The 12,663-nt window shown below is 50.5% G+C and overlaps 6 protein-coding genes across 6 annotated transcripts; 3 read left to right on the forward strand and 3 right to left on the reverse strand.

The window, feature by feature from the left end:
• Positions 1–714: 714 nt before the first annotated feature.
• On the forward strand, positions 715–1,425 carry JCM6883_005579 (uncharacterized protein; the record flags this gene model as incomplete). The annotated part of the gene is made up of 1 exon (XM_076633134.1): positions 715–1,425. One exon carries the CDS (start codon positions 715–717, stop codon positions 1,423–1,425), a length of 711 nt encoding a protein of 236 aa, XP_076486889.1.
• A 1,958-nt stretch (positions 1,426–3,383) lies between these two features.
• Positions 3,384–4,031, forward strand: JCM6883_005580 (uncharacterized protein; the record flags this gene model as incomplete). Its single annotated transcript, XM_076633135.1, has 1 exon — positions 3,384–4,031. One exon carries the CDS (start codon positions 3,384–3,386, stop codon positions 4,029–4,031), a length of 648 nt encoding a protein of 215 aa, XP_076486890.1.
• A 713-nt stretch (positions 4,032–4,744) lies between these two features.
• Positions 4,745–8,810, reverse strand: JCM6883_005581 (uncharacterized protein; the record flags this gene model as incomplete). Its single annotated transcript, XM_076633136.1, has 17 exons — positions 4,745–4,822; positions 4,916–5,043; positions 5,115–5,223; positions 5,289–5,306; positions 5,371–5,538; positions 5,607–5,833; positions 5,903–5,939; positions 6,024–6,135; positions 6,271–6,440; positions 6,531–6,737; positions 6,812–6,861; positions 7,017–7,176; positions 7,266–7,657; positions 7,724–7,892; positions 7,961–8,263; positions 8,344–8,378; positions 8,627–8,810. 17 exons carry the CDS (start codon positions 8,808–8,810, stop codon positions 4,745–4,747), a joined length of 2,547 nt encoding a protein of 848 aa, XP_076486891.1.
• Positions 8,811–8,946: 136 nt separating this feature from the next.
• JCM6883_005582 (uncharacterized protein) lies at positions 8,947–10,709 on the forward strand (the record flags this gene model as incomplete). The annotated part of the gene is made up of 5 exons (XM_076633137.1): positions 8,947–9,527; positions 9,591–9,681; positions 9,750–9,946; positions 10,019–10,352; positions 10,416–10,709. The coding sequence occupies 5 exons, from the start codon at positions 8,947–8,949 to the stop codon at positions 10,707–10,709; spliced, it is 1,497 nt and encodes a 498-aa protein (XP_076486892.1).
• A 294-nt stretch (positions 10,710–11,003) lies between these two features.
• On the reverse strand, positions 11,004–11,722 carry JCM6883_005583 (phytanoyl-CoA dioxygenase family protein; the record flags this gene model as incomplete). The annotated part of the gene is made up of 4 exons (XM_076633138.1): positions 11,004–11,079; positions 11,156–11,282; positions 11,351–11,508; positions 11,577–11,722. 4 exons carry the CDS (start codon positions 11,720–11,722, stop codon positions 11,004–11,006), a joined length of 507 nt encoding a protein of 168 aa, XP_076486893.1.
• Positions 11,723–11,879: 157 nt separating this feature from the next.
• On the reverse strand, positions 11,880–12,604 carry JCM6883_005584 (uncharacterized protein; the record flags this gene model as incomplete). Its single annotated transcript, XM_076633139.1, has 4 exons — positions 11,880–12,008; positions 12,104–12,226; positions 12,310–12,465; positions 12,569–12,604. 4 exons carry the CDS (start codon positions 12,602–12,604, stop codon positions 11,880–11,882), a joined length of 444 nt encoding a protein of 147 aa, XP_076486894.1.
• Positions 12,605–12,663: the final 59 nt, after the last annotated feature.

Below are 12,663 nucleotides of genomic sequence, written 5' to 3' on the forward strand. Positions count from 1 at the left end.
GTCGGAATTGACGTCTCATCCGATTTCGAAGTCGCTTCTGTCCTCGCAAGAACGAGCGATCTACGGGACGATTACGATCACTTTCTCTCGAGACTTGCCTGGGCCCGTCCGTACGCTCGAAGCGCACCCGCTCAAAGGAAAACACACAAGGAGGTTCGTATGGAAATACGCAAGTTCCTGGAACGAGACTCTCGGTAGCGAGAAATTCTTGCGCCATTTGCCGAATCTGTCGAAATGGAAGTCGGCCACTGCAGCGAAAAAAGCGCTCTTCACCTCTTGATACCACCGAAGCTGTTGCCCTCACTTCGCATCTGTCGCTTCTTGGAAACTCCGTTAAACTCGTCAATCATCGACTGTCTCAGCCGAATTCCGACTCTCCGACTAGTCGAACTCTCCTCAATCGACAGCAAGGAGGGCACAATTCCTTGGTCGCCAGCTCGCCAAGTGCCGCTCATTGCTATTAACTCCGAGTGCTCCTCCTCCATTCCGTCTCCGTCTGCCCTTCGTCGATTCTTTCCCTCGGCGCTCATCTCTTCCCTCGACGTTAAGAACTGCCGCGAAAACCCTATCCTTCCCCTCTTCGACATTCTCGATCGGAACCTTTCTTCACTCAAACTCCGAGATGAAGACGAGAGCTGGGGTTCCGGCCACTCGATTGACCATCTCCTCCCTCGATTTCCAAACCTCCGTCATCTCCATCTCGAGTCCTCCTCCATGTCTGCCTCTTTCCAAACCCATCTTTTCGCTCTCACCAATCTTGTTTCTCTCGGTCTCGCATACTACGAACAAACTCCAAACCTCGACATTCTCTTCAATGGGCTACATCGTCTTCCACACCTCCAAACCCTCGAGCTCGCATACCTCAACATCGATCAAGGTGATGAATTCGACATGTTGGATGCTGAAGACGAATTCGAGGATCGGCTTGACTATCTTCGCACAAGACCTCTTTCACTTCTCGGCGAAGTAACGAACCTGTCGCAAATGGGTGACTTCTGGTTACCTTGGTCCCGCACAATCTCGGACGTCCTACCGCAAGTCGTCAAACTGGAGGGAAAAGCCCGAAAGACCGATCTCATCGTCAAAAGTAATCTTTCCGAACTCATCCGCGTTTTCAAGCTCGCCATTGTCGAATGTTACAATCGCGCGGTCGGAACTCTCTACTTTCACGATCGCCGAGATCCCCTGCTGTACGCGCTCTCGCTTGCCGGAAAGCATGGACTCGACATCAACAGACTCGAAATCAATCTCGACGACGATTTTGACAGGAAGGATCTCAAGTGGTTTCACGTCAGGGTCGATGGAGTTGGAGTATTTGAACGTCAAGATCATTGTCTGGTGCTGGGTCTAAAGCTTAGGACGCCGTCAGAATACAGCTGTTTCGAAGAGGAGGAAGAGAGCGATGAGTGGGAGAACGGTTTCTAAGAAAGCGAGGTTCAATAAGCTCATCAAAGTGGTTGATCAAAGGTGTGAGTACTCTCTTCATGTATCTGTCTTTCTGTATTAGGTGCTGAACTACTCGAGGAAACAGTCAATTCTCCGATTTACTTTTCGCCGGCTTGTTTCGCTTTTACTCTTTACACTCTCTCGTTGTGTCGTACACTTTCTCCCCAAGCACGCCGACACAATCTACCCAGATTAGACAAGTCTCCAATACACGAATATTGAGCTCAGTAGAACTCACGGCTCTGCCGCTGCTGAGGTGTTCTCTCGATTTCCTCGAGAATCGCTCAGACTCGAGTGTCTGCTCTTGACAGTACTTCTCACTTTGCCGTCTTGTCCATTGGCTCAGGATACTACTGCAGAGAGTAATGACCGTTGAAAGCGAGGAGAGCAGGGCAGAAACTAGGAACAACATGTTCGAAAGTCTGAGCTCGATCGGTCCAGCTCGCATCGTTTTTTCCAGCTCGATTTCCCGTGCGTTCTCCTGCTTCTTCACTTCGATATGCACCACCAAACGCTACCTTGCAGTCCTCCTGAGCGAGCCCGCTCAGAATCGATTCAAGTTGCCGGAACGAGAGGAAGAAAGAGAACACCACAAAGTCGGTACATACTCGGTGAGCCGCGCACTCGAGTATCGTAGTGCACTGGTCATACTGTTAGAGGTCGAAGTAGGTGAACGAAGGTGCGGAGAAGGAGGGGAAGAGGGGAAAGTTTCTTCGTGCGAAATCTCTCTTCCTCCTCGACTCTTGACCACCATCTCGAGCAGCGCCCTCGAGCACTCAACGCTGGTGCCGTAATCTACTCGCCAGCCCGGTCAGTCAGACGCACGAACGCAACTCGATTAAAAAGCCAATCATCATTCAACCTCATTCCTCCTCCGAACTCTCGACTCTGCAGCCAACACAGCAACCCAGAGGCCGCTATAGGCTCATACGATGGCCACTGAGGTATATCTCTAACCTGCTGAACTCTTTGTTGCTGCAGTCGCTCTCTCGGGTGTCGTACATTTCTCTTCATCTAGGAGATGAAAGTTAGCTCTATCGAAGGACGTACAGGTGCTGTTCAGCCGGCCAGATCATCCGAGAAGGTAATGTTTCTAGACTCAAGCGAGCGGCAGATCCTCGAAACTGACACTCGTTCTTATCTGAGAACAGACTGAAATGGATCACCTCTCTCGCCTGCCTGCGGAACTGCTCGATCTCACGTTCGAACTCGCAGACTCAACTTCAGAGTTGACGATTCATTCGATATCGAAATCTCTCCTACCGTCGCAAGAACGAGCGGTTTACCAAACGATCACGATTCGCTCCTTGCGAAACTTCACTGCACTCCACCGGACGCTCGACGCTCAACCGAACCGAGGTCAACTTGTGAAGCGACTCGTTTGGAACGCCACGTCATACTGGGACTTCCCAATGGACACCGAAAACGTCTTACGCCATCTCCCGAATCTCGTCGAATTACGTTTCAACGAGAACGAGGAGGTGACCGCTTTTCGATGCCTCAGTCAACCAGAACTCCTGTCCTCCCTTCGGATCTGTCGTTTCACGAAAACTCCGCTCAATGCCTCGTTACTCGCTTGTCTGAGCCGAATTCCTTTTCTCTGACTCGTCGAAGTACCGCCGATTCCAAAGGAGGAGGAGGATGAAAGCAAGCGAACACCAATACATCAAGTGAAGCAAATTGCCGTCAATTCCGTCGGATCCCCAGAAACTCTGTCTGTGCCTTCCAACATCTTTCCAGCAGCGTCAATTTCTGCGGTCGAACTCCAGATAGACTATCACTACACCCTTCGACCGATCCTCGACTTCCTCGATCACAACTTACTCTCACTCAGCCTCAGAAAAATCTACATTTCACGCGACAACGAATTGATCGAACAACTAGTTCGTCGGTTTCCTAATCTTCGCCACCTTCACCTTGATGCCCCCTTCGCCTCCATGTCGTTCCAGTCACATCTCCTCGGTCTCTCCAATCTCGTCTCTCTTAGTCTCGTCTATTCCCAGCAACATCCGAACCTCGACGAAGTCTTCTCGCATCTCGACAATCGCCTTCCACATCTCCGCACCCTCACTCTCAAATATCTCCGCATCAGACGGGGGAGAAAGTTCAACTTTGACGAAGCACAGGAGGAGGATTGCGACATGGACAAGTCTCGTCGCCGTCCAAATCTCGCTCTCCTCAAGGACGACCTCGATCTGAACCAAATGCAAGATTGGAGTTTGCCTTGGATCAAGAAGACTTCGGATGTGTTACCTCAAGTTATCGAGATGGAGGAGAAAGCGAAATCACTCGGTCTCGTCGTCACAAGTAATCTCGCGCGCCTCATCCGAGTTTTCCGTCTTCAAATCGTCGAATGTTACAACAGGGCCGTTGGAGACCTCTACTTCAACGGTGACTTCGAGCCCTTGAATTACGCTCTCCCCCTCGCAGAAAAACACGGTCTCAAGATCGATCAAGTCAAATTTGATGCGGAATGGTGTAATTTGAGGTACGAGAAACTGGAATGGTTCCGGAGGAGGCCTGACAAGTTTGAAGGGTTCGAGGGCGAGAAGGATCTCTATGTGTACGGACTGAGACTCGTGTAGAGACAAACAGAGTACTGAGGAAGAAGTGACACGGACGGTAGAAAGCGAGGTTTGTTAGCATGACGGAAGGTCAAAGGCGTGAGCACTCTTTCCTTCTCCCTGCGAGTCCTCGTACTCCTTGCTGAATCACCTGAGCAAGGTAGTCTCGATCCGATAAAGGTCTCGTTTGGCGCTTGTTGTTCAGGTTCTTCGTTTTGTATCCGTTTCGTATCATCTGGGCTAAGCGCCTTCAATGAACTGTTGTATCGAATCCCCGGGCCTTCAAGGCTTTGTTGTCTCAATCCTGCACCCTCTTGCTGCGAGAGAGCAAGCTCGCTCAAAGTTTGCAAAATCAATCTCTCGGATTCATCTTCTCTTCGATTCATTTTGCGACAGCTACGAGGGGAGGTCGAGTCCATGTCGGGTTCTTTCTGGAAGACGAGAGAGCAGCAGCATGAAAGACTACAGTGCGAATTGATTGAGTTCTTCTGCAACGAGCGAAGCGTTGGGTCGAATTCCAACTATCCTTCTCGCTGAGAACCAGCGTGGATTTGCGCTCCAGAGAGCTCACGACTTGGCTCTCTGAGGTGAGTCCAGTACGCCGCGAATGCACTCGATATAGATATCAAGCCGCTGTCGGATCAGAATGGATAACAAGAAGACGGCGACTCGGAGAAAGAAGACCCAACTTGAAAACCAACTTGCGCGCATTTCACCCCACCCTCGAAAAGTAACTAGAACAACATGTAACCCTTTGACAACGCGACTTTCGTAGCGGGAGGAACCGTACAGTGAACGCCATCTGCCTCGACCTGAAGAAAGAGAAACAAGATAAACGCGAAACGTTTCATACGGTCAGGGTTCTCTCTCTCACTGGATACAACGGCAAGGGAAGGAGGACGTACTCGGTACAATTCTGGATCTACTGTAATCTTCGGCATTCGATTATTGTTCTTCATGTCTTTCTTTCCAACCGATCGACAGTTCTTGACAGCTACTGCAGTTTTCTTGAGATCGTAAGTTGCGATAGTACCTATCGAATCATCGAGGTGAATCAGTCAGACTGGTCAGGACATGAACCGACAAGAAGAGAGAAAAGCTCACCGGAGTCAATCGAGAGTTGCGACACGAAAAGGTAAGAACAGAGCGGAGCAGCTGAAGGATGCGTAGCCCACATAGGACGTCCAATGACAGGTTCGACAGTTGGGATACTCTAGAGAATCGATCAGGATCGTCAGCATAGATCGATCGTCGAGAGGAAGTCCGAATCAGACTTACCGCGTTTGCATCTCCCATCTATCGACGACGAAAACGAGGACGATCAGCCTTACTCGAGCATGGGTAGAGGAAAATGACGTACGTTTGCCCAAGCAACAACTCCACCTTTGATGATCATTTCAGGACGAATCCCAAAGTTGGCGGGAGTCCACAAAACGAGATCGGCGAGTTTTCCGGGGGCAACGTCACCGACGACGTGCGAGATTCCATGTGCGAGAGCTGGATTGATCGTATACTTGGCGACGTAGCGCTATTCCAAGCGAAGATGCGGACTCAGCTGAGACGCAACAAACCGAAAAAGCGAAAGTAGTGACTCACCTTGACTCGCTCATTATCTACTCCCTCAATCGATTCCGTCGACAAAGGTCCGAGTTCCTCTTTCATCTTGCTCGCAGTCCTCCAGGTTCGACTAACCACTTCTCCGATTCGACCCATAGCTTGAGAATCACTCGAAACGATCGAAAGTGTTCCGTCGTCTTGAAGTACATCTTCTGCTGCGACGGTCTCTCCACGAATACGAGATTCGGCGAATGCGATGTCCTCCGCTACAGGTTTGAGGCGAGTATCCGCGTGAGCTTTGAGACGAAAGGAAGAGAAGGAAGTGAGAGACCTACGAATCGATCGATCCAAGTGATGACATACCATGAGCATCTAGTCGAGTAGATGAGGAGCCGGTTAGTCATGTGCTGCCACAGTCTCGTAAGCAAAGAGGAAAAGGGAGAGACAGGAACTCACGTCGAGGTGTTCGTCCAAAGTGTTCAACGCGAATGGTCGAGTTGGATTCGTCGAAGACGGGAGAACGTTCGGCTGCGATGCGACTTGCACGATATCAGGTGCATGACCGCCACTGTAAGAAGGTTGTGAAACAGGTAAAATCTCGTCAGTGAGGTGATCGGGTCGAGGAAAGACATCTCGGCAAGGAATTCCTCAAGTTCCGATATTGGCTTCGTCCAAGAATTGGAAAGGAAACCGGTTGACTCACCCAGCTCCTTCGGTATGGTAAGTATGAATCGTTCTTCCCTTGAAAGCTGCAATCGTATCCTGTACGAAACCGGCTTCGTTGAGAGTATCCGAGTGAATGTTGATCTGAATATCGTGCTCATCGGCAACAGTCAACGCCGCATCGATCGTCGCAGGTGTCGTACCCCAATCCTATCGCGTAGTCGGACAATTCGAGTCAGCTTTAAACTTTCATCGAGCTCGGAAATGTTTGAAAATTATCTCCCAGAGTGGTTGGCTCACCTCATGTAACTTCAAACCCGCACATCCAAACTTGACTTGTTCGACCAACCCGACCGTTGCAGAATCGTTCGCTTTCCCAGTAAAAGCGAAATTCATCGCGACGGTATCGGTAGCTCGCATCATCGTTTTGATGTAGGTTTGAGATGGGGTACAGGTTGTCGCTTTGGTTCCGGCTGTAGGACCTGTACCGCCTCCGATGAGAGTCGTCTGAACGAGAAAGAGATAGAGAGGAGGGAGTTCAGTGAGGGAAAGGAGGGAGAAAGACGCGAGGAGGGACGCACGATTCCGCTCGCTAGGGCTTCTTCGCAGAGTTGAGGACAGATGTAATGGACTGACGACGTCGACAACAAAGATCGTCAGTACATTTCGACTGAAGCGGAGAGCCAAGAAATTCGATAGGAACGAGCTCAAGATGGCGGCAGGACCGAAAACTCGGACCACCTCAACCTCTTCGTTCGCTCGATTCAACAGGAAGCGAACACTCACCGTGCGCATCGATAGCTCCTGCCGTGAGGATCAACTTCTCTCCCGCAACGACTTCCGTATTGACTCCGACCACCATTCCCTCCGTAACTCCTTTCATGACATCTGGGTTTCCAGCTTTCCCAACTCCCACAATATTATGATTCTTGATTCCAATATCCGCCTGTATCCATCACTCATCACATCAGCTTCTTCCCGTTCTCACCCATGCGCTCACTCGAAAGAAAGCAAACCGAGAAAGAGAGCACTGACCTTGTAAATCCCATTCCAATCCACCACCACCGCATTCGTAATGACCAAATCCAATGTCTCCCTATCCGTCGTCCCCGTCTTCTGTCCCATCCCTTCTCGAACCGTCTTTCCTCCCCCAAATTTCAATTCGTCTCCGTATTCCGTGTAATCTTGTTCGATTTCGATCCAGAGTGAAGTGTCACCGAGTCGCAGACGATCCCCTACGGTGGGACCGAACATGGAGGCGTAGGATTCGCGAGAGAGCGAATAGGGAGCGATGACGGACGGATCAGAGGAGGGGAGAGAGGGAGATCGAGAGTGGAGGAAACCGAGGGAAATGAGATGCGAGAGAATCTGGGAGGCGGCAGTCGGAGTAATGAGTGTCGCGGCAGTGTTGACGAGATTGTTACCACCTGTTCGAACAGCGAAAGAGAGTCACTTCACCGTTGAAGGAGAGATAGAAAAGAGCCAGAGCCTACCGGTGACTAATTGATTCCCTGCAATCTGTACAAGCGTAACAGTCTTCGTATCACCCGGTTCGAACCTGACCGCCGTACCCGCAGCGATATCCAACCTCTTGAAGAAACTCTTCTCTCGATCAAACGATAAAGCTTTGTTCGTTTCCGTGAAATGGAAATGTGATCCAACCTGTCCGACAACTCTCTACTTCATCAGCTCACGCTCACTGCAGCCGATGAGTTAAAGATACGACTGACTTGGATAGGTCGATCCCCCGTGTTCGTGACTTGTAAACGAACCCTTTCCCTCCCTTTATTGATCACAATCTCCTCCTTTCTACACACGACCGCTCCGGGGATATCTTCCATCTTGACGACCGGTTCCTGTTCCTCATTCTCGAGGAACGTTCCAGGTGGAGGAAGGGGGAGGAAAGAAGAATAGAGGGCGAGTTCGAGAGTGGGAGGGGAGAAGGAACAGATCGGAGAATGGACGGTTACGAGGAAGACTCCGTCCGGGAATGTGGCTTCGATTTGGATCTCGTGTAGGAGGTAGGGAACCGTCTGCAGGGAGAGCAAAGAAGCCAGTTCGAGTGAGCCGAGGTTTCATTCGCGGTCAAAGGGCGCCAGGACACGTGACTTGCCGGTAGTACTTGAGCTCTACCTAGGATCTTCTTGCCTGCACGCGCATTCAGAGAGTGGAGAGAGAAGTCAGTCACAGGTCGCTTCTCCCCACTTGTTGCGAAAGTCCTTCGCCTCCTTCCAAGCCGACCAAAGACCGCTTGACATTATAGCTAAATCTTATCGATTCCGTTCCCGTCTATCACCGATCGAATCCATTCTGTTGCTGCCTCGCGATAAACTCTCGCAAATCCTCTCATCTTTTCCTCCAACTCGCTCATCCTCCTCGTAAGAAGCGCGACTCACCGATCGACATCAGTTCCGCGACCGAGTATTTCCCATCCCTGACCAATTCCTGCAATACGAGCGAGATGAGGGCGATAGATTCTGGTAAATTGAGTAAACATCCACGGGCTAATCGCTTTTGAGCAAGGAATCCGGCTTGATGGAGCAGGAGGAGTTTATCGATTTCGCGTGGAAGGAGATTCATCCTCGGTTCGAGCTAGTCTGGCGAAAGGGAGAGTTGAGTGATGAGGTCAAAATGAGAGAGATGATCGGCTTGATCTGAAAATGACTTTCTCTCCCGATCGATTCACTCTACTGCACGCTTCGACAGCCAAGAAGCTATGTTGCGGATACCACAACTCACTCGTCCACTCAGAGAAGCCAGAAGAACGATCTGGACGAGTTCTACCTTTACTTCAACTTGTCCTCGATCTCTCATCTCTTCGATCCCTTCCACCAGCTCGAATCCTGCCGCAGTAACCCTCTACGCCGTCTCGAAACATTTCCCACAAGATCTCCTCCCATTGTTACAATCCTCCCTCTCTTCTTCCTCCCCAACTTCAATCGGTTGTCTAGCCGAACCTCTTCCCTCTCCCTCAACCTCATCTACGTCTACTCCACCCTTCACTCTCTCCCTAGCAACCTATCGACCCTCCTCCTCCACAGAGTCCGTCATACCTTTTTCAACCTCCCTAACCGGTCGACCAAACGTCTCATTAGGGAGAGAACACAAACCTCGTGCAGGAGGGAGAGCTACGGAGGAGGAGTTAGAGTTCGAGAATAGACAGTTTGAGAAGTTTCTGAAGGGAGATAAGAATTGGGCGTTTGGGGATCAATTGAATTCGATCAGTAAGGGATATTCGACGGGGAAGGGAAAGGAGAGCGAGAGAGGGGTGGAGATTCCAGAGTTGAGGGACATAGAGTGAGTCTATCGTAGGTCTCAACGACGGTGGGAGATGGAACTGATTGTGACGATGAGAGATAGTCGAAAAGATGTGAAAGAAATCGTTTGTTTCACGGCAGATCGAATCCAACCTTTCTTGTCCGCTCTATCGCAGTTCCCGAACTCCTCTACCGTCAGTCTCGTCGCTCTATCTTCCTGCTCTGACTCTGAAAGTACTAACCCGAATTGAGATTGCGATAGCTGGGAATGACTTCAACTTCAACGCCATTCCATTCACCAGATAATCTTCCGTTCAGTCTGTTCTATAACGATAAAGTATCGTCGGCCGGCGCAGTTGGAGTCGCTATAGTCGATACCGCATCCTCCGCTTCAAAGTCGGAGGTTGAGATTGATTACGGCAATCTAACTGAATTTGGTCCAACTACGACCGTTACTTCGTGCGTTTCCTCTCTCTGTCTTCCTCACTCTTCTTCTCGCACTCAGCTGACGAGGCATCGTGTGTGATGTAGCTCGCGAGGTAACATCCTCCTAACCCTTTCCTCCCAAAACGCCGCCCAACTGCTCCTCTCCTCTGTCCAAGCCCTTCCCTCCTCGTCTTCCTTCCTCGGTTCTACAACAGACTCTTCATCACCCTTCGAAGCGTCCCTGTCGAATCCGAACGAAATGACTACTAAACATATCTCAAAGGACAAGGAATTCTACGCTGCTTTGTTCTCACCTGACGGGGACACCAATGATTTGGGTCAGGCGAAATTGGTTTGTAGGATTATGGCGGGGGATCCGAAGAGAGGTGCGGTGAGTTTCGAGACGGAGGAGGAAGTCGAAATTGGGGATACTGCTATTGTGCGTTTCTGTCTCTTCTCATCTCTCTTTCGGAGTCGCAACTGACGTGGAGGGGGGCGATAGTTCTTGCATCGTCCCACCTCGTCCTCCTCCGATTCATCACCGACAAAGTCAAAGTCAAGCGAGACACCTCCGGTTTTCTCCTTCACTACAATCGAACCTTCCTATGTCTCTCCTATCCATTCCTCCTCCGCCCTCTCACCACCATCTTCAGCGGACGTGGAGCAGCAGGATGGGTTCCGTGCGTTCACGGAGAACGGGATAATCGTTTCTCGACAAGCTAGCGGAGGCGACGGAAGGGAGGTTAGGCTGGCGGGAATCGAGGGGACGAGGGTGAGCTTAATTGAAGAGAAGTAGAGATACTAAAGTGAGCTTGTGAATGAACGAAATCCATTGTGGAGAATAGCTGTCCGTGCGAAGTTGAGAAAACGGTGAAGATCGCGGAAGAACGCAAGGGAGATTGAAATCTGGCTTCCGAAGTAGGAGAGTCGCACGAGTGTCCTGACGCCAGGAGAAAGTGCAAGGACGCAAATTACAACAACTGTACGATTCCAACAAATAGCTTTCTAACGAGCTCGATTTTTTGCGTGCTTCTGTCCCTGAGTCCTTGGATCTCTTTGCTCCCTGCCACTGAAGCATGTTGAGATTCGTCTAAGCTTCTGTTGTTCCCGATGCCTTTGAGGTCGTCCGCAACAGTGAGGGGAATTCTTTTCCCGGCGTTTGGAGCCTGAATACCCATTTACTCCCTCGATCAGCTCCCCTGCACCAGCGCAAAGGAAGAGATGAAGAGACTCGGTACTCACCAGTTCAAGTCGTCCCATTCCGCATGTTCTGGACCCTCAATACAATGAAACGTATAAATGAACCGACTCTTCTCCGAAAGATTCCGCTCACTCCGATGAATGACACTTCCATGGATCAACACGAGATCTACAGTTGGCATACACCTTATCCATTACCCTCCACGGACAGAGAGATGAAAGGAGTGAAAGACCAACCTCCAGTTCGACATTCAGCAGTTTTCCATCCTGGATGAGCCTCCCAATCGATTCCGGAACCCTCTACACCAGGGATAGCGACTATTTCTGTCCCGTCTCTTCCACCGTTCACTCGCACTAGTCGTTTATTGATTCGATTCGTCTTGTGACTTCCAGGTCTGTGTGCGGATTCGGCGATTTAAATCAGTCACTTTTGATGTCCGATTTGGAGATAGAAGCCGCGCACATGAATGATAAACACCCATTCTCGGTTGTACAATCTTCGAGAGCGAACCAGAAACCCATAGCGGAGAGGGGATTCGTGTAGAGGAAAGTCGAGTCGTCGTGGATTGAGACTTTCCCTCCGACTTGAGCGTTCTTGCAGATGATCATACTGAGGTTGACGCGAGCGAGTAGGGAGGACTACGTAAGCGGAGCGACACGAGAAGAGGGAGGACGTCTCAACGGAAGCTCACCTTTGTAAAACTGATTATTTTGCGAGTGAGCGCAAGAGAAGACGACCAGAGATCAGTCACAGCGACGCCGGAGTTCATAGATATGGTAGAAGCGTACCTCTCGGATCTTTATGAAACCCTAGATCCTTCGCAAGCTCTTTCAAATCTTCCGAAAACGTGAATTCCCGAAACTCATCGTGCAACAGCGCTAGACCGTGACCGATCTACACCCCTCAGTACCTTATCATCAGTACAAACGTCTGTGCCACAAGTGAACCCAAAAGAGCAGGAGCAATCGACAGAAAAGGGGGGAACGAACCTTGTTAACCGCTTTTTCCTTGTCCCTGTTCAATTTCCCGCCCTCATCGAACGCGGCGGGTTCGAAAAAATATCTGATTTTGTCGCCCGATTCCAGAAAGTACTCATCTCCTACATGCTTCGCCTGTTACACAGTCGTACCCTCTCTATCAGCTCCCTTCGGTACGTCGCGCCAAGCATGAGGTGATAGAGAAAGTGAAGGCGTACCTTGCCGGATTGAGCCTCTCCAGAACCGATGAACTGAGTCATGGGGTGATCGGAGAGGGAAAAGGAGGAGAGTAGCTCGTGAGATCGGGAGAGCAGACGAGAGGCTTGGGAGGAGGTGAAGAAAGAGGGAATGATGAGATAGCCATCTTCTTCGAACTATGGCGAGGTTGCTTCGGGTCAGCGTGAGGCGTGTGACGGGAGAGAGCCGGAGGGAGATGTAGAAGTGGGGCGGGGAGAAGAGGGAAGGAGAGGAACTGACTTGTTGTTTCTGCGAGAGAGTCAGCTTGAATACCATCTTAGCGAGAGAGCGTGGAGCGGAGATCGAGCTGTGAGGTGTAAGAAGGAGGAAGAGCT

The sequence above is a fragment of the Sporobolomyces salmoneus genome, assembly GCF_050403485.1.
Source record: "Sporobolomyces salmoneus JCM6883 DNA, S_salmoneus_JCM6883_v1_ctg34, whole genome shotgun sequence".
NCBI classification, from domain to species: domain Eukaryota; kingdom Fungi; phylum Basidiomycota; class Microbotryomycetes; order Sporidiobolales; family Sporidiobolaceae; genus Sporobolomyces; species Sporobolomyces salmoneus.